This window comes from Myotis brandtii, unplaced genomic scaffold (genome assembly GCF_000412655.1).
Source record: "Myotis brandtii unplaced genomic scaffold, ASM41265v1 scaffold206, whole genome shotgun sequence".
Classification (NCBI taxonomy): domain Eukaryota; kingdom Metazoa; phylum Chordata; class Mammalia; order Chiroptera; family Vespertilionidae; genus Myotis; species Myotis brandtii.
Genome location: NW_005357691.1, coordinates 110114 through 130721, shown reverse-complemented (window position 1 = coordinate 130721; position 20608 = coordinate 110114). Strand labels below are relative to the sequence as shown.

Genomic DNA, 20608 nt, shown 5'->3' with positions numbered 1-20608 from the left:
CACAGCTTGGGTGGGGCGGGGTCTCAGGGAATCAACAGGGCAGAGCAAACAGCTATGGCTGATCCTCAGCCCTGCCCTAAGAGGTCCCGGGTCTCAGTGTCCTGCGGTAATCACTGTAAGCACCTCTGAGAGAAAGCTGCCCTCGAGTTCCAACCGATGCCAGACAGTCCAGTTTCTCCCCATATAATTCCAGGTCCCCAGAGACTCGCCCGGAACTGGAGTTCAGGGCCATCAGAAGCTTGTGTCTCCCTCCGGATTGAAAAAGACAACCGCATTCTCAGTTGCCAGCCCTTTCCATGCGCGCCTCCGTACCTCTGCACTTTACTTCCGCACCTCCTCTGAGTCTCAGTGTGCTTTTCTCTTTACTTCTAGTTGTAGAATTTCCACTCAGCCAGCCTTCCTGTGGTTCTGGATGCTGTCCATTTGTCTTTTAGTTGTATTTTTGAAGTGGTTGTACGAGGCAGCAATTTTAGGTGTTTACCTATGCCGCCATCTTGGTTTCTCTCTCAAGATATTTTCTTTAAATAAGCAGATACCCCATCTTTTCACATTTAAATTTAATTTTTTAATAATGTAAATGCATTATATACACCACATGAAAATTTCCAAAACAGCTCACTATTTCCTTCTGATGGTAAAAAAAATATTTCTTTTCTGATATAATAATTCAAAATTGATATCCCCAGACATCAACATGAACCTGCCACACTTACTATAAATACCAAAAATATTATAAATTCGACATTTATTTTGTTTCTTCGGGTTTTATTGGCTCCTATCCAAAAACGAATGCTTTTACTTCCAATGACAAAACCATTCCTATGCCATATGCATAATTTCTCTACAAATTTATTTGAAATTCTAAATTATTTTAGTTATTTACTAAATTTATTTAGTAAATATTCTGAATTATTTAGTTATTTTACTGCTATAATAAATTATTCACTCCTGTTGAGACTAATTTAAATGAAGTTACAAAGTCATAAAGTGTGGGATTTTTGTTCTTTTGGAACAGGGTAGAAAGAGCAAAGAAAAAAGATCTGAAGAGACTGCTGGCTCACTGTAGAATGCAGGTCTTTTTTTAATGTATATTTTTATTGATTTCAGAGAGGAAAGGAGAGGGAGAGAGAGGTAGAAACATGAATGATGAGAGAGAATCATTGATTGGCTGCCTCCTGCACGCCCCCCACTGGGAACCAAGTCTGCAACCCAGGCATATGCCCTTGACGAGAATCGAACCCGGGACCCTTCAGTTCGCAGGCCGATGCTCTATCCACTGAGTCAAGCCGGCTAGGGCAGTATGCAGGTCTTTTAGAGACCATACATATACTGACAGAGGAATGAGATATCGTGTTATACTGTGTCTTTATGTGAAGTCTGCTGAGAATTAGGCAGATTTTGGAAACTAACTGACAAATTTAAATACCACAAGACTGGAGAGACATTTAGACATAAATAGATTAGATAATGAGAGTCAATAATAGTTGTAATATTTCTAACAATGCAGATTGCAATGATTCCACCCAGGAGCCAATTTAGTCTAATTATTTCTTGTCGAATTCTTTGAAACAGGAGTGGGAGGAAGAAAGAATATCTTCCACAGTCTAAATTAAGAGTAGAGATCTATTAGGGTGACAGTGCTTTAGTCACTTTCTCTATAGCTCAGAAAATGATTTCCAAGGTATTAAATTTCCATTCACATGTAGTCTGTAAGAGGTTACAGTAAAGATGTCATAAACAATTAGCTAATCAACATTTGAAAGACAAGAAAGTGAGTGTAGAAAGAGATTAAAATGATACTGCCAATACCCCCCAAAACTACTGACTCATTATCTTCCAGTTCCTTTCTCCCCATTTCCCACTTGGAAGAGGAGGAAGATGTGGGTTTGAGTCCAAACTCATCCACATTCTTAGCTGAGTGAGCTTTGAGAAATTACTTCACCTTTTTGTGTCTCCATTCCATCTATAAAATCAATTTAATAACTGCCTTACCACACAAGATTGTTCTGAGAACTAGATTATGTACATGAAAACACCACATACAATGAAAAATGGTGTAAGCTGTAAAGCACTAAATCTATAGTGATTAATACACATAAAAGTATATGCATTTATTCTCTTTTGCTCCTCCTGGTCTCAATGTGGATCTAAAGTTTATTTTTTACACAAGTCCCTAGTTCTTAATTTAAAAAACAACAACAAAAAAACCCCAGAAGAATTGAATGTGATATACAGGGTGTTCCAAAAAAATGTATATACACTTTGAATCATTATAAAGGCAGTGTTTATTAAAATACATTTCATTTTCAAAATGTAATAGAACCAGCTGTTAAAGTGTGTATACATTTTTGGGACACCCTGTATTTAAAAAAAGTTGCCGTTAATGTCTTAAACTCTATAGTTATTGGTCCTCAACAACAACAAAAAATCCTAATTTTCTAACAGAGATAGTCTTCTTGCCAATTATGATAATCTGGTTACCACCCTACTAATGTGATTGTTGTGGTAGTTCATTGATCCAATTAAGCCTCACTTCTCTATCCCTAGGTAAGTTTAATGCTTAATTACTTTAGCTACTTTTGCTGGAAACCTTGAATTGATAAAGAAACAGAGGTCACCTTTTTGGAAAGTTCTGGTATTATGTAGTAATACAGTGATATTTCTGGGCATTATGAAGTGTATGTGACTTAACTTGCCTTTTTACTTAATGCCCTGCCCACTAAAAGTGCAAAACCATCCTGTATCTTTATATTGTATCTTTAATATGAAACAGTGCCTTCAAGGGCTACTAAGATAGCATAGTTATTAATAATGACAACAACAACAATAATAATGCCAATAGCATTATTGAGTACTTACTATTTGCCACGTGAGTTATGTACAGTTAACTGTATTCATTTAATCCCAACTAAATCCCTTTGAGGTAGGTACTATCATTCTCACTTTACAGATGAAGTAACTGAGGCACAAAGCTAGCAAACAGCAGAGCCAAGATTCATAACAGAGTAGCTACACCCTATTAGGTCCCTAAAGTCCATAAAGTCCATATACTTAAATATTATGGGAGCCGCACAATCCAGAAAGTGAAGTAATGGTGGAAATGTAAGGAGTGTCTATTTCTGAACCTCAGCATGAAACCCAAGTTTGGGATTCATGGGCACAAGGACCTTTAGCCTCAAAGAGTGTGAAAAACTCTATGCTTCTTAGAAGACACAGATTATAGAAAAGCCTGGAAATGGATATTTGAAGCGAAAGGGAAGAATGGGAACTGAGTCAAGGATGGGATGGCCCTGAAATGACTATGTGGAGTTAGGGAAGGGGGAGAAATCAAAGAATCTTCTGAGGTTTCTGGTTTGGGATATTTGCCAAGGGATCACGATTCTCTAGGCAGGGCTGGATTCTCAGTGTTGCAGGTTAAGAAGGACCAAGAACAAATGTCACATATGTCTCTCTGGTGTTAGAAGACATTTCAGAGAGAAGGAGAGCTTGGCATTTGGGGAACAGAGTGATACAGACTAAGAGGTAACCAGGAAGACATTGTCAGGATTTGACTTTACATAGTGCTAGGGAGTCTGGGAATGTGGCAACTTAGGCACAGATAGTTTGAGGCAAAGGAAGAACTGAATGCTTCCTCTTAACCATTATGCTATGTCCACATCTGACCTCTATTACCTGTAAGATCAGCAAAGACCAATTTTAGAGGGTGGGTCTTGCTTTTGTAAAGTGCTATATATCTCAATTTCTGATGGAAGACCAGCTATTCTAGTTAGGGGCATTTTCATGTAATAATTTGGAAAGCAGGTTGAGTTTAGACCAAAGATGAAATACTGGAATTCAGCCCATAATAGTTTTAAAGAACTTTTCCACTGTCCTATGGTAATGAGGACGCCTCCACCCCTTTGGTGTCAGTGGAGACCATGTGGAGAAGAGTAAGGAGAAACTGCTACTTCTCCCATCCAGAGAGGTATCCTTGTAGTGAGGATCCAGAACTCCTATCCCTGCACAGCAATAATAAGGAGTCTAAGGAGCCCCCTCCTTTTGGGTGTCAACAGGGGAGGCCAAGTGGGGAACCTGGACTTCTTCCACTCTGGCACTAATGAGAAAGTACCTCAAAATCTCTGCCAGAGGAATGTGAGAGGAAGCAAGCTAAAACAGAAGATTTAAATAAGATCCACAAACTCACAATATTGAAAATGTTCCGATTTCAACTGAAAATCATTCACCATACAAGAACCAGGAAGATCTCAAAACAAATTCAAAATGACAATCAAGAGACACTAACACCAAAATGACAGAGATGTTAAAAATATTCAATAAAGGTTTAAAAACCCACCATAAAAAAAGGTATTTCAACAACCAATTACACACATTTGAAACAAATGAAAAAATAGAAAGCCTCAGCAAAGAAATAGAAAATGAGCCCTGGTCAGTGTGGTTCAGTGGTTGAGCATCATCCCATGCACTGAAAGGTCGCCGGTTCGATCCCTAGTTGAGGTATGTACAGGAGGCAGCTGATCTCTCTATCTCTCTCTCTCTCTCTCTCTCTCTCTCTCTGTCTATCTCTCTCTCTCCCTCTCTCTCTCTCTATCTATCTCTATCTCTTTCTCCTCCCTTCCTCACTCTCTAAAATCAATAGAAAACATATTAAAAAAAGAAACAGAAAGTGAACGAGAAGCAGAAGATATAAAGAAGAACCAAATGGAAATCTTAGAATTAAAAATGCAATAAACAAAGTAAAAAGTTCAATGAGTGGATTCAAAAGCAGAATGGAGGGGTCGTGTTTATTTTTGCTTCTGTTGTCTGTGCTTTTGGTGTCATGTCTATTTTTATTTCTTACAACTGCAGGTGAATCTACAAATATCTCAAAATAAAAAGTGTGCCAAAACCGGTTTGGCTCAGTGGATAGAGTGTCGGCCTGCGGACTGAAAGGTCCCGGGGGCTGATTGATGTTTCTCTCTCATCGATGTTTCTAACTCTCTATCTCTCTCCCTTCCTCTCTGTAAAAAATCAATAAAATATATTAAAAAAATAAATAAAAAGTGTACTTGAAAGTAGAAAAATAATACTATTTACAGTCTAAGTAAAAAAATATCTAGTCTAATAGAGTGTCAGACTGGGGACTGAAGGGTCCTGGGTTCAATTCTGGTCAAGGACACTTACCTTGGTTGCAGGCTTGATCCCTGGCCCCTGTTGGGGCATGTGATGGAGGCAACCAATCGATTTGTCTCTCTCACATTGATGTTTCTCTCTGTCCTCTCCCTCCCTTCCAGTCTCTCTAAAAATCAATGTAAAAATATCCTTGGATGAGGATTAACAACAACAACAACAACAACAACAACAAAATTATCTAGTCTAATCCTTCATGGTATGATTGTGAAAACTGAGGTCATAAAGGTATATTTAAGAAAAATGGGTAAATAAATCCACAAAATACAGGTAGTTTTTGTTGGTAGTCTTATTAATCTCAGGGACATAACCTATATTTATAGCAGTGGCAATCATCTTTTAGAGGATACTTTTAGATTAGACTAATAAATAAAGTAGACAGGCTATACAGAACAATCATGCTAATATATTTATGATGACCCATTCTTTTAAAAATGTATCTTTATTGTTGAAAGTATTAAAGATGTCCGTTTTTTCCCATTGACTTCTTCCACCCCACACCCACCCTTATGATGACCCATTCTTAACCTTAATTTGCAACATTTAAAATAATTTCTTTTCAGTACATTTAATATATATAGTACATAGAGCACTAAAAATCTTATGTTTTTTCCAATAATTTTTATTTTTCAATTGCAGTTGGCATACCATATTATATTAGTTTCAGGTATACTACATAGTAATTAGACATTTATATAACTTACAAAGTGATCACCCCATAAGTCTAATACCCATCTGACACCATACATACTTATTACAATATACTCCCTATGCTATACTTTACTTCCTCATGACAGTTTTTATAACTGGCAATTTGCACAACTTATTCCCTTCCCCTTTTTCACCCAACTCTCTAATCCCCTCCTATCTGGCAACCATAAAAAGGAAAAAATAAATAAATAAAGTTCTCTGTATCTATGAGTTTGCTTCTGCATCTGACACCATACATACTTATTACAATATACTCCCTATGCTATACTTTACTTCCTCATGACAGTTTTTATAACTGGCAATTTGCACAACTTATTCCCTTCCCCTTTTTCACCCAACTCTCTAATCCCCTCCTATCTGGCAACCATAAAAAGGAAAAAATAAATAAATAAAGTTCTCTGTATCTATGAGTTTGCTTCTGTTTTATAAAAAATATATTTTTATTGATTTCAGAGAGAAAGGGAAAGAGAGAAAGAGATAGAAACATCAATGATGAGAGAGAATCATTGATTGGCTGCCTCTTGCATGCCCCCCACTGGAGATCAAGCCAGCATGTGCCCTGACCAGGAATAGAACCATGACCTCCTGGTTCATAGGTCAACGCTCAACAACTGAGCTACTCTGGCTGGGGGAGTTTGCTTCAGTTTTGTTCATTTATTTTGTTTTTTAGATTCCACATATATGTGACATCATACGGTATTTGTCTCTTTGTCTGATTTAGTTCACTTACCATAATAAAAAGTATTATGCTTTTAATGACTAAAACTCAGTAAGGTTTGGTTCTTTTGGCAAAAATTAAGAAACTCCACCAAATAAAAATGTTCACAACTTTACAACTAGAAGGATACCATGTGGTATTATTACTCTAAACAAATGTGGCTTTTTAAATGAGAAAAAAATCTCTACACATGTTTTCGGTGATATCTGAGTAACTTCTCCTGGAGTTGTTCATTTAAGAATATTGCCATGGAAACTAAAGTCTCTACAACTACAGTTATTGTAGAATTTATTGTTGTACTTCTTGCCATAACTTGCTACCATGCCTAAACCAGGTGCCTCAAGAGCACTGAATATCCTTTTATGAAGGAACTAGAGGCCCAGTGCATGAAATTCATGCACTGTGGGAGGGGGGTCCCTCAGCCCAGACTGCGCCCTCTCACAGTCCAGGACCCCTTGCTCCTTACCACCTGCCTTCTCGCTGCTCCTTACCGCTTGGTTGGCTGCTCCTTGGAGCTGCTGCGGAGGTGGGAGAGGCTCCCACCAGCCACTATACTCACCAGCTGTGAGCCCAGCTTCTGGCTGAGCAGTGCTCCTCCTGTGGGAGTGCACTGACCACCAGGGGGCAGCTCCTGCATTGAGCTTCTGACCCCTGGTGGTCAGTGCACATCATAGCGACAGGTCATTTCGCTGTTCGGTCGATTTGCATATTAGGGTTTTATTATATAGGATTAGTGTGAGCCAATACTCCCATAGAAGCCCTATTTTTCTGAAGAAAACGATCAAATTTTTGGAGCATTAATCCCAAACAATGGCATTTTTTGGCTCAAACTAGTCTATGAAAAAGGCAAGTGCACTTAAAACTTGGGGTTGGGCCCGGCTGGCATGGCTCAGTGAACATTGAGCATCCACCTATGAATCCGGAGGTTACGGTTTGATTCCTGGCCAGGGCACTTGCCCCAGTTGCAGGCTTGATTTCTAGTGTGGGGTGTGTGGGAGGCAGCTGATCAATGATTCTCTTTTATCATTGATGTTTCTATCTCTCCCTTTCTTTCTGAAATCAGTAAAAATATATTTTTTTAAAATGGAGGTTGGGAGGGAGGGGTGACAGCATTGGACCTTGCAACCTCAAGAAAAGCGTAAGAATCACACACCAAATGTTAAGTGTCTCTTCTATTTGATCTAAAGGCAACAAAAAGAAAAGAAAACAGAACAGTATGCAAATTCTATCCTTTTAAATGAATATTTAGATTTTTTATATATTAGGTATCAATTACTCTTTGACTACATTTAAGGTGCTTAGCCCATCATGTATTTTTTGTTGTATTTTAAAGATGATTAAATAGGACATACTTTACTTACCTAAAAGAGGGAGTAAAACTGGGTAGTTGTAGGGCATCACAAAGAGGTTTACACAAGTTAAAGTTGTACTGGCTTTTAAATAACCAAATGGATATCCAAGTTCATTGTATTTTCCACTGCTAGTAACAAATACCTGAGAATAATATGAAGTAATATACAGTTATGACAATATGGATTTTATGTAAAAGCAAACTCATAGCAATATTCCATAGCCACATCTATGGCATAATTTAATTGTAATTTAAAAATGGAAATAGTGCTTTTAGCTTATGGTTATATCAAATATATCATACTAAATAAGAATGTTCAGATCACAATTCTTTTATAACTTATATTAAGAAATGAAACTGTATATGCAATAACCATTCAGAGTTTGCAGTCTACATCAACAGTACCCAAATATTTACTTGGTCAGCACAATGGAAAATAAGGCTGCAATACCACTAAGTGATACCAGCCATTAAAACAAATTGACTTCTCAAAATAAGTGGTGACTAGAGTAAAGACTTTTAGAAAAATGGAAGATGGCCCCATGCATAAAGCAGGCAATTATAAAAACACAGCCCTTTTAAAGGATTATGCTAACACTTTTCATGTGTACTACTATTAAATCTTGCTCTACTTCCCTTTGATGCCCTATTCCCCTACCTACTATTCATTTTTGATCCAATAAGTATTTGCTGAATAGTCAGGCACTGGTGGTAATTATTTTGAGGCAGGAAGAAAATGCTTTGGTTCATTCTGGAAGTCATTTATCTTGTAAATTATGCTGGTAGAACAAACATTCAATAATTATCAAAACATTAATCTTTATTACCTATGGCTATCATCTTATTTTTTATTGATATTCTTGATTTTATATATATTATATTGTCAGGTCCCATACACTTGATATGCTGGGCTAGAGTCCTCTAGCAAACATGTTTTCTCTGTGTTTCATGAGTCCTTCAACAGGGTTAAGACAAAAGTCAAACCCTAATGGTAAACAGGATCCATTTACCTTGCTAATTCTTGGTACCAGCAATATCACCTACCAGCTCACTAAATTCTTGCTATATTTAGTTATAGCTAAGAATAAATCCTTCCTATGTAATTTATGACTCCACAAAACAATTGCTAAAACATGACTCATCTACTAGATTTTGTCTTAATTTGAAACTTAATAGAAACAGAAAACTGTAATAAAATATGTTGGATTTCCCCCTATTTCCCAATTGTGTATAATAGAAGAGGGGGAAGTCATCATCCTATATAATAAAAGGCTAATATGCAAATAGATCGAATGGTGGAACAACTGAACAACTGGTCACTATGATGTGCGCTGACCACCAGGGGGCATGCGTGGAACATGGTGGGCATCAGCCATGGTAGGGTGGTGGAGCAGGTGAGCCGGGGTTCCAGACCAAGGTGGGGCACTGGTTGCTGTCATTGGGGCAAGCCTCTGGTGGTTATTGAAAATTCTTTGCTCCCCTGCACACCGAGGTCCTGCCCAGCTCTTGCACCTGCCGCCAGTGCTGGCCCCGCTCGCACCCACTGTGGGCACTGGAGCCACTGCTAACACCCGCTGCTGGTGCCCAGCGCTGGCCCTGATCGCTTGGCACCATCAGTGGGTGCGAGTGGCAGCTGTCGGCCCCAATCACCCCTTAGGGCTTCTCCACCTTCCCCTGCTCCCAAGGGGTGATCGGGGCCAGCAGCTGCTGCTAGCAGCCACTGCCAGTGCCGGCCCTGCTTGCACCAGGTGCTGGCACCAGAGCTGCCGCTTGCACCCGCTGCTGGTGCCTGGCACTGGTCCCGATTGCTCAGTGCTGTCAGCGGGTGCAAGCAGTGGCTGCCAGCCCCAATTGCCCCTGAGGGCTTCTCCACCTCCCTCTACACCTGAGGGGCAATTGGAACAGCAGCCGCTGCTTGCACCCACTGATGGCACCAGCCCCAATCGCTTGGCACCATTCAGCGGGTGTGAGCAAGGCTGGTGTGAGCAAGGCCAGCACCATCAGCGCGTGGGAGTGGTGGCGGCAGGACTAGGGGCCATGGTGGGAGGGGCTGGGCGGGGCGCAGGGGCTGGCCGTCCCTGTGCCCACTGCAGCCTCACAGCCCACAGTTCCTTTCAAGGTGCACGAATTTGTGCACTAGGCCCCTAGTAAAGGATAAAAAGCTTACACACAACCAACAAAAATCAGACCTATGATTCCTGAGAAAAGAAAAGCACTTTTTTTTGTTCCTCTCTCACTTCTTTTCCCTCTGTCCCCTCCCTCCCTTCCTATCTTCCGTAATTTACCATAAGCCCCTTGAGTTTTTCCTTATCACCTACAGATTCATAAAATTTAGGGGTTCAAAGAGATCATTAGAGACCATCTAGTCTAGAAAAAGTAAGTGTTGGGTTCAAAACCACATAGTTGGTGGCAGAGCTAGAGTTAAAATCCAAGTTTCCATTATGATTTTGCCAAATTTCCTGGTTCCTGGTTCATCTTATTCTTTTTCAGACCCACTAATTAATCACATTACAACTACTCTAAACCAAAGTAACATAAGGTCAGGAAAAAAGGCATATGGCATATTTGAGGGGTGATGTAGGGAGGGAGGACAGGATTTAAGTTTCCCTGGAGTACATTTACAAGGAATGTGCTACACAAAAAAAAGAGGGTTTATTTTAAGGAAAAGGTATAATTTATAATTGTATTTGCTTTTTGCAATTTTTTTTAACACATAAATTTAAATGTCCTATCTTGACTTAAATTAGCATTCTGTTACCTGTATCCCTTTTTTCTGGTACATTTTGGTTGTATTTATTGAAATATAAGTATACATTCCAAAAAGTGCATGAATTATAAGTATATAGCTCAATGGATGTTCAAAGTGAATGAGCACCCAGATCGAGAAATAGAACATGACCAGGAGCCCCCGCATGTCCTTTTCTGGTCACTACTCTGCAGCCCCGAGAGAAACCACTATCCTGACCTCTAACAGAGTTAGTCAAGGAACCCTCAACTTTCTGGTGGACGGGATGACACTCCAACCAATCAAGCCATACCAGCCACACCAGCCACAGCTAATATGTGATCTTTTATGTCTGCCTTCTTTCGTTCAATATTATATTTATGAGATTGTTCTGTTTCTTGCCCTTTTACATCCTTGCTTTAAGCTTGTTCATTTTTTTCTACCCAGTTTTAGCATCTTTGACGAATTTAAGTAGCTTAAAGACAACTAGTAGCAATTTAACATGAAACAGATTTTAGGATGAAACACATGGCAGTCTGAAAGTGTTCCTTGTATAAATAGACTCTAACAATTATTGATTTCTACATGGTACTATAGTTTAGAAATAGAACAAACATCCTTACAATGTAGGACTTCCTTATTACATCTAAATAAAAAGGCTGTGACTGCCATGTCTGGATTTTTACAAATCAAAATCCAAAGGTTAATCTAGTAACAAGCAAGCCCTTCTGGCTGAAGGATCACACTTGGAAGAGCCAATGATGTGCATTTGCTTTGTTCAAGTAAAATTGAAACTACTCACACCAATATGCTTGGTACCACAAAGAGTTTGATTACATTACACTAATACAGAAAGTAGTTTCAGGGCTTATGGCTTTTTGTCAAAAATATATTGTGTCCTGGCTGGTGTGGCTCAGTTACTTGAGCATCCTCCCAAGCACCTAGAGGTCTAGGTTAGATTCCTGGTCAGGGAACATGCCCAGGTTTTTGGCTCCATCTCCAGTAGGGGGCGTGCAGGAGGAAGTAGTAGAAGTTCTTTCTCTCTCTCTAAAAAATTAATAGAAACATATTTTTAAAAAACATTAATAAAGAAAAGAAATATGTACTTCCAATCTGTTGTGCTTCACCTGCAGAAGTCATAGCTGAATAGAGTTACATCCCCCAGGCGATGAATTATAAACCTAAGGTCCTTTGATAGGCTTCCAAATCCTCAAATACACAAATTTCATCATATTTGACTGCCATAAATGGCAAGGTATGGTAGGCTAATGATTCATATCAGTGTGAAAGTTTTGCTTGGCCCTATTGTTTATTTGATAGCATTTTTGAGAAACATTATTAACAGATTCAGCCTAATTATTCCCAGATTAACCTTTGAAATTTCTTTAAACAATTCCCAGATCCAACAGTGGTTATAGATATTTGTCCAACAGGTAAGGATAAATTACCTGCCAGCAAGTATGGGGAGATTTTCGTTCCAGAATGTACTGAGTTAAAGGTGAAGGTTCAAGTTCATATTTGTCAAAGGGAAGTTTGTCTATTACCATTGGCTCACAATCTACACAGGAGAATCTCACAACAGGATGAGACGTTCGTGGAGGCTAAAAAACAAGAGGGGGGAAATATGGTCTGTTACAAGTGAGCTTACATTTCTAACAATTCTGCAACCCCCTTTATAAACCATCACTGAGATACAGACTAGTGTTTTGAGTAACAGGGCTGCTGATCTCCAGGCATCACCAATGGCTTCAGTGGGGGGAGGGCACTCTTTATCTATACCATGGGAAAGCGAGACATAAATTATAATGCTCATAACTACAATTTCAGTGAAATAAAAATAAAACTGCTTTGAATATGTTTCAGGAGTCGTTATGATCTATAGGATGAACCCTGAATTTCAGATCTACTTTGCGACCTCCAAAAATTACCTGCCCTTCCTTCCTTTATACCATGAGGTTACAGATAGTCCAAACACTGCTAGAAAGAAGAAATCCATGAAGCTTTCTAAGGAGGTAATCACAGAGCTAGAGCCACTAACAAACAAGAAGAAAAATTGTAAATGCATAGCAAGGGCAAAATAGAGACTGAAAAGGAGTCAGTCAAAACTCCAGGGCCCAGTAAAATTTTTTTTCCAGTTGAATTTTTACAGCATTTCTCACACCCACACACTTGCCTTGAATAGCTAGAGCTGGGGGTGCTTTTGGCTGTGCTGCAAAGGCCTGTGTGCCTGGGGTGCCAGAGCAGATTGATGGAGCAGCCATTTTAATGGAGAATGGAGAGCACCAGAGAGAGAGAGAAATGGTGGCAGCATGGACAATATGGAGAGAAAAAGAGTTAGGACAAGTCCCAGGGACAAGGGTGATACATGGCTCTACGTATTCTTGCTGAGAACTGTAAGGCTAATATAAATAATAAAGCATCTCTGTTTCCTTCATATAAAGAAAAAAACCTGCTCACTTGCTTTCATGACCGACAAACCTACAAGATGTTTTGGGAGCTGAGAAAAAGCTAAAGGCATGGTAACATGAGCTATGTTTGAATTACTTAGAATGTCTTTATTCCAGATTTTCCTTGTTTTAATGTTAATTAAACTTGAGAAATATTTTTGGTTTATTGATTTATAAGAAAGCAATAAATGAGTGAAGACCTGTCACTGGTAATAATGAAGTAACTTCATAACTAAAACATTCTCTCTGGGGTTTGAAGGGGCAAGAGATAACTGGGCATTGAGATTTGACCAGTGTGCCACCTTGGAACCCTGAGGGAAAGAGGAAAAGATTCACCCTCTCCCACAGCAGGGGCTGAAATGGTTCTTGAATTGTACATTCAGGCTTTTCATGGCCATTCCTGAAAAAAAAAAATGCAGGAGCCCAAATATAGTAATTCAGGAAAAAATGCGGTTCATGTCAGAAATTTATAAAACTTTACACTACAGATCAGTTAAAGCAGAAAGGTGCTAAACTGAAAGAGCAGTGATCCTTTTATGCCCCTCACTCTCCCTCATAGGGGGAGAAAGGAAGATGAAAGGGATAATTAAATTCATATCATTTCCCTTTTTACTAGACATCAACCCTATCCCCAAAGCCAATTCATCTGGTACTAAGAACAACTATAGTATCAAATCCTCATCTACCAAATGCAGTGAACAAAAAGGCAATTCCTTGCTTAGAGGCCGGCTGGCCGTCCCTGTGCCCACTGCAGCCTCACAGCCCACAGTTCCTTTCAAGGTGCACGAATTTGTGCACTAGGCCCCTAGTAAAGGATAAAAAGCTTACACACAACCAACAAAAATCAGACCTATGATTCCTGAGAAAAGAAAAGCACTTTTTTTTGTTCCTCTCTCACTTCTTTTCCCTCTGTCCCCTCCCTCCCTTCCTATCTTCCGTAATTTACCATAAGCCCCTTGAGTTTTTCCTTATCACCTACAGATTCATAAAATTTAGGGGTTCAAAGAGATCATTAGAGACCATCTAGTCTAGAAAAAGTAAGTGTTGGGTTCAAAACCACATAGTTGGTGGCAGAGCTAGAGTTAAAATCCAAGTTTCCATTATGATTTTGCCAAATTTCCTGGTTCCTGGTTCATCTTATTCTTTTTCAGACCCACTAATTAATCACATTACAACTACTCTAAACCAAAGTAACATAAGGTCAGGAAAAAAGGCATATGGCATATTTGAGGGGTGATGTAGGGAGGGAGGACAGGATTTAAGTTTCCCTGGAGTACATTTACAAGGAATGTGCTACACAAAAAAAAGAGGGTTTATTTTAAGGAAAAGGTATAATTTATAATTGTATTTGCTTTTTGCAATTTTTTTTAACACATAAATTTAAATGTCCTATCTTGACTTAAATTAGCATTCTGTTACCTGTATCCCTTTTTTCTGGTACATTTTGGTTGTATTTATTGAAATATAAGTATACATTCCAAAAAGTGCATGAATTATAAGTATATAGCTCAATGGATGTTCAAAGTGAATGAGCACCCAGATCGAGAAATAGAACATGACCAGGAGCCCCCGCATGTCCTTTTCTGGTCACTACTCTGCAGCCCCGAGAGAAACCACTATCCTGACCTCTAACAGAGTTAGTCAAGGAACCCTCAACTTTCTGGTGGACGGGATGACACTCCAACCAATCAAGCCATACCAGCCACACCAGCCACAGCTAATATGTGATCTTTTATGTCTGCCTTCTTTCGTTCAATATTATATTTATGAGATTGTTCTGTTTCTTGCCCTTTTACATCCTTGCTTTAAGCTTGTTCATTTTTTTCTACCCAGTTTTAGCATCTTTGACGAATTTAAGTAGCTTAAAGACAACTAGTAGCAATTTAACATGAAACAGATTTTAGGATGAAACACATGGCAGTCTGAAAGTGTTCCTTGTATAAATAGACTCTAACAATTATTGATTTCTACATGGTACTATAGTTTAGAAATAGAACAAACATCCTTACAATGTAGGACTTCCTTATTACATCTAAATAAAAAGGCTGTGACTGCCATGTCTGGATTTTTACAAATCAAAATCCAAAGGTTAATCTAGTAACAAGCAAGCCCTTCTGGCTGAAGGATCACACTTGGAAGAGCCAATGATGTGCATTTGCTTTGTTCAAGTAAAATTGAAACTACTCACACCAATATGCTTGGTACCACAAAGAGTTTGATTACATTACACTAATACAGAAAGTAGTTTCAGGGCTTATGGCTTTTTGTCAAAAATATATTGTGTCCTGGCTGGTGTGGCTCAGTTACTTGAGCATCCTCCCAAGCACCTAGAGGTCTAGGTTAGATTCCTGGTCAGGGAACATGCCCAGGTTTTTGGCTCCATCTCCAGTAGGGGGCGTGCAGGAGGAAGTAGTAGAAGTTCTTTCTCTCTCTCTAAAAAATTAATAGAAACATATTTTTAAAAAACATTAATAAAGAAAAGAAATATGTACTTCCAATCTGTTGTGCTTCACCTGCAGAAGTCATAGCTGAATAGAGTTACATCCCCCAGGCGATGAATTATAAACCTAAGGTCCTTTGATAGGCTTCCAAATCCTCAAATACACAAATTTCATCATATTTGACTGCCATAAATGGCAAGGTATGGTAGGCTAATGATTCATATCAGTGTGAAAGTTTTGCTTGGCCCTATTGTTTATTTGATAGCATTTTTGAGAAACATTATTAACAGATTCAGCCTAATTATTCCCAGATTAACCTTTGAAATTTCTTTAAACAATTCCCAGATCCAACAGTGGTTATAGATATTTGTCCAACAGGTAAGGATAAATTACCTGCCAGCAAGTATGGGGAGATTTTCGTTCCAGAATGTACTGAGTTAAAGGTGAAGGTTCAAGTTCATATTTGTCAAAGGGAAGTTTGTCTATTACCATTGGCTCACAATCTACACAGGAGAATCTCACAACAGGATGAGACGTTCGTGGAGGCTAAAAAACAAGAGGGGGGAAATATGGTCTGTTACAAGTGAGCTTACATTTCTAACAATTCTGCAACCCCCTTTATAAACCATCACTGAGATACAGACTAGTGTTTTGAGTAACAGGGCTGCTGATCTCCAGGCATCACCAATGGCTTCAGTGGGGGGAGGGCACTCTTTATCTATACCATGGGAAAGCGAGACATAAATTATAATGCTCATAACTACAATTTCAGTGAAATAAAAATAAAACTGCTTTGAATATGTTTCAGGAGTCGTTATGATCTATAGGATGAACCCTGAATTTCAGATCTACTTTGCGACCTCCAAAAATTACCTGCCCTTCCTTCCTTTATACCATGAGGTTACAGATAGTCCAAACACTGCTAGAAAGAAGAAATCCATGAAGCTTTCTAAGGAGGTAATCACAGAGCTAGAGCCACTAACAAACAAGAAGAAAAATTGTAAATGCATAGCAAGGGCAAAATAGAGACTGAAAAGGAGTCAGTCAAAACTCCAGGGCCCAGTAAAATTTTTTTTCCAGTTGAATTTTTACAGCATTTCTCACACCCACACACTTGCCTTGAATAGCTAGAGCTGGGGGTGCTTTTGGCTGTGCTGCAAAGGCCTGTGTGCCTGGGGTGCCAGAGCAGATTGATGGAGCAGCCATTTTAATGGAGAATGGAGAGCACCAGAGAGAGAGAGAAATGGTGGCAGCATGGACAATATGGAGAGAAAAAGAGTTAGGACAAGTCCCAGGGACAAGGGTGATACATGGCTCTACGTATTCTTGCTGAGAACTGTAAGGCTAATATAAATAATAAAGCATCTCTGTTTCCTTCATATAAAGAAAAAAACCTGCTCACTTGCTTTCATGACCGACAAACCTACAAGATGTTTTGGGAGCTGAGAAAAAGCTAAAGGCATGGTAACATGAGCTATGTTTGAATTACTTAGAATGTCTTTATTCCAGATTTTCCTTGTTTTAATGTTAATTAAACTTGAGAAATATTTTTGGTTTATTGATTTATAAGAAAGCAATAAATGAGTGAAGACCTGTCACTGGTAATAATGAAGTAACTTCATAACTAAAACATTCTCTCTGGGGTTTGAAGGGGCAAGAGATAACTGGGCATTGAGATTTGACCAGTGTGCCACCTTGGAACCCTGAGGGAAAGAGGAAAAGATTCACCCTCTCCCACAGCAGGGGCTGAAATGGTTCTTGAATTGTACATTCAGGCTTTTCATGGCCATTCCTGAAAAAAAAAAATGCAGGAGCCCAAATATAGTAATTCAGGAAAAAATGCGGTTCATGTCAGAAATTTATAAAACTTTACACTACAGATCAGTTAAAGCAGAAAGGTGCTAAACTGAAAGAGCAGTGATCCTTTTATGCCCCTCACTCTCCCTCATAGGGGGAGAAAGGAAGATGAAAGGGATAATTAAATTCATATCATTTCCCTTTTTACTAGACATCAACCCTATCCCCAAAGCCAATTCATCTGGTACTAAGAACAACTATAGTATCAAATCCTCATCTACCAAATGCAGTGAACAAAAAGGCAATTCCTTGCTTAGAGGCCATTTTTAAAACATTCCTTAATTACCCATAATTCAAAGGTACATTCCCAAGGAACACAAGCCCATTGATTACAAAAAGATGAAAAGTAGGTCTACAAAGTTCCCCTAGTTATCTAATGACTCCCTGGGAGGAAGTAAGATGACATCTGATTTTAATATGTTTCTAAACTTTATTTTTTTTATTGAATTTATTGTGGTGACATTGGTTAATAAAGTTATATATGTTTCAGTTGTACAATTCTATAACACATCATCTGCATATTATATTGTGTGTTCACCACCCAAAGACATGATCTGAATATGTTTTGAGAACCTATACAAAGTGTAGACTAAGTCCTAATTTCCTGAGGATATACATGAAAATCAATGCCAACACTTCTTAGCCATTGCTTTTACGATGTAAATCAAGTCAGTTGCTCTGAAATAAAAACCAAGTCACATATTGCAACAGCATAAAAAATAACAATGCCTTAACCTCTGAACAGGGCAGTTCAAATAGAAAAGACAGCTGAAAGAAAGAATGCCAGAATAGAAAGTCTTCTCTTGCTTCTGGGTACAAGCTAGACTTCCATCAAGAGATAGACTAGGTATGGCTTAACAGTATCAAAACTATTTAAAATTAATCAGCAGCCTGGCTGGCCATTGCTCAGTAGTTAGAGCATCGGCCTGCCCACCAGAGAGTCATGGTTGATTCCCGAGTCAAGGGCATGTACCTGGGTTGCAGGTCTCATTCCAACCCCCATCAGGGAATGTGTGGGAGGCAACTAATCGATGTGTCTCCATCACATCAATGTTTCTATCTCTCTCCTTTCTCTCTCCAATTCTCCCTCTTCCCTTCCTCTCTCTCTAAAAATTAATGAGAAAAATATCCTTACTCTTCGGGTGAGGATTTTAAAAAATTAAAATTAATCAACAAATTGAAAATCCAGAAGGATGTTTGCCTTTTGTTTTATACTTACTAGTGAAGGTAAATTCTGATCTGGCCAAAAAGATTCTGGAATTGGCCAATGTCCAACAGGAACACCAGTCTTAGAGTTAGGTCGTACATAAATGAGCTTATGACAACTATGCCACGGTTGAGCAGCAAATGAATTGCTTGGCCTAGATGAATCCGTAAGTCCATCTAAAAGTTAAACAAAAGACAGACGAAGGCATGATTTCTTTTTATAGCTGATGATTTTCTTGTACAAAATTGTTAGCTAAAAGCAAAATACAAAATAGTGATTCATGAAAAATGGAAGTAAAAAGGTGATTCTGCTAGGATATCTGAATGTTCTCCTTATCAACTCTTTTCATCTATTCCATTCCTTCTAATCCAACATCCCATCACCCTCCCATTCTTAATTATGACCAAAATAGGCAGAATAGGAAAAAATATTATAAAATTAGTTTTAAATTTTCTGAGATTTAGGCACATAAACACACCAAACCACTACAGTTCTTTTTCCAAATTAGGCAAGTGAAATTGTTCACTCCTTGGTATAGTTTTACATTTTTCAAATCTGATAAAAATAGGTCATAAATTCCATTTAGATTTTCTTTATAATCCCATTTAGATGACAAAAGTATTCTTTACTAAACAGTTAGACCCAATCACCACAAAGGCAAAATAAAAACTATTAAATTCACTTAAAGGTAGAAAGAACGCCGACAAAAAAAAATCTATGTACATAGTTGTGGGAGAGAAAACAAAGCAAATGCACCAAGTTCCCCGTCATCATTAAAATTCCAAGGAAAATAGATATTGTATAATGCTGCATAATATATCCTGAGTGCATTTTAATTATTTAAACTAGCATATTTCATTTGTCACCTCCCCAAACAGGGCAAGGCAGAGTTACATAACCCTTAATGTGATCATTCATCAATCTAAATTATATTTGCAAAAGATATGTTTTAATTATTGGAGTGTCAATTTTTTCTCAATTATAGGTCATTTTATTTACTTATTTAAGTGTTACTTTAAACAAGTAACTACTTTAGACCAAGAGATTTACTGGGGTATATGGAGCTCTAGGGAATACATGTAATGACTTTAGGGAAACAAGGGATCCCCCACCCCCTTAAGTTAAACTCACAATTCTGGTGATGTGTATTTTTCTGAGGAGAGAGTTCTTAGCATTCATCAGAATCTTAAGAGTTAACAACTCTGGACAAAGAGGAAATGGAGCTAGAAAGAAAATCTGAGCTATTTATATGACACCAAATCCAAAGGTTTTTCAGTATGAAAGTTCCCAGTTCATGTGAAGGTAATGAACCCAAAATTGTGGATTGAACAGTAAATTGTTAGCAATATATCATGTCCTTCCTTTATGATTAACTTAATTTAAAATAGGCTGTAATGCCTCAGTCTTCTATGGCAGTTGTTCTTAACCTGGAGTCCAAGAAACCCCTGAAATTAAATACAAAATTGTGTGTTTGTGGCCTCTATCCATTTTCCTAGGAAGAAGGGATTTCTATTTTTCCAACAGTTTCTCAAAGGGTTCCGAACTAAACAACAAAAAAGTCAGTAACCACAGGATCTACTACTTCAGACAGAAATGTGTCTTTCTAACCCTATGCACTTGGCCCTTTTCTTCTCTAGGCAGCTAGCTACCACTGATTGTGGCCACAACAATTAAAATGTATGATTCAGATCAGACAAGCACTTTGGTAATGAGGTACAAACAATGTGTATGTGTATTAACTGACAGCAATGAGGAGAAGCCTTGCAATGCAGGTATGATTTGAGGGAGAAGTTCCTTCCCCTGTACAAAAATAGCTCTGCTTTTATGTATTTTGAGATATTGGACTTTCAGTAAAATCTCACTTGAAGAGAAAATGTTCTTCAGTTAAAAAGTGTCCAGAAAAATACTGGTGTATGAGCTTATAGAATACTAGAGGCCCGGTGCACAAAAATTTGTGCACTCGGGGGGGGGGGGGCCCCCACCCC

General features: G+C 38.5%; 1 protein-coding gene across 12 annotated transcripts in view; it reads right to left on the bottom strand.

The window, feature by feature from the left end:
• The window catches only part of LOC102252673 (protein DDX26B), a 68494-nt gene that overhangs the window by 20383 nt on the left and 27503 nt on the right, over positions 1 to 20608 (bottom strand). For 11 of the 12 annotated variants that reach the window (XM_014538917.1, XM_005865321.2, XM_014538918.1 and 8 more), the window contains 3 exons: positions 18636 to 18799; positions 15953 to 16105; positions 7957 to 8089 (listed from right to left, as the gene is read on the bottom strand). In XM_014538917.1, the coding sequence (XP_014394403.1) occupies positions 7957 to 8089; positions 15953 to 16105; positions 18636 to 18799 (450 nt within the window). Of the gene's footprint in view, positions 1 to 7956; positions 8090 to 15952; positions 16106 to 17287; positions 17352 to 18635; positions 18800 to 20608 lie in introns of those variants that run through there. The other variant, XR_001361967.1, reaches the window with a different exon arrangement.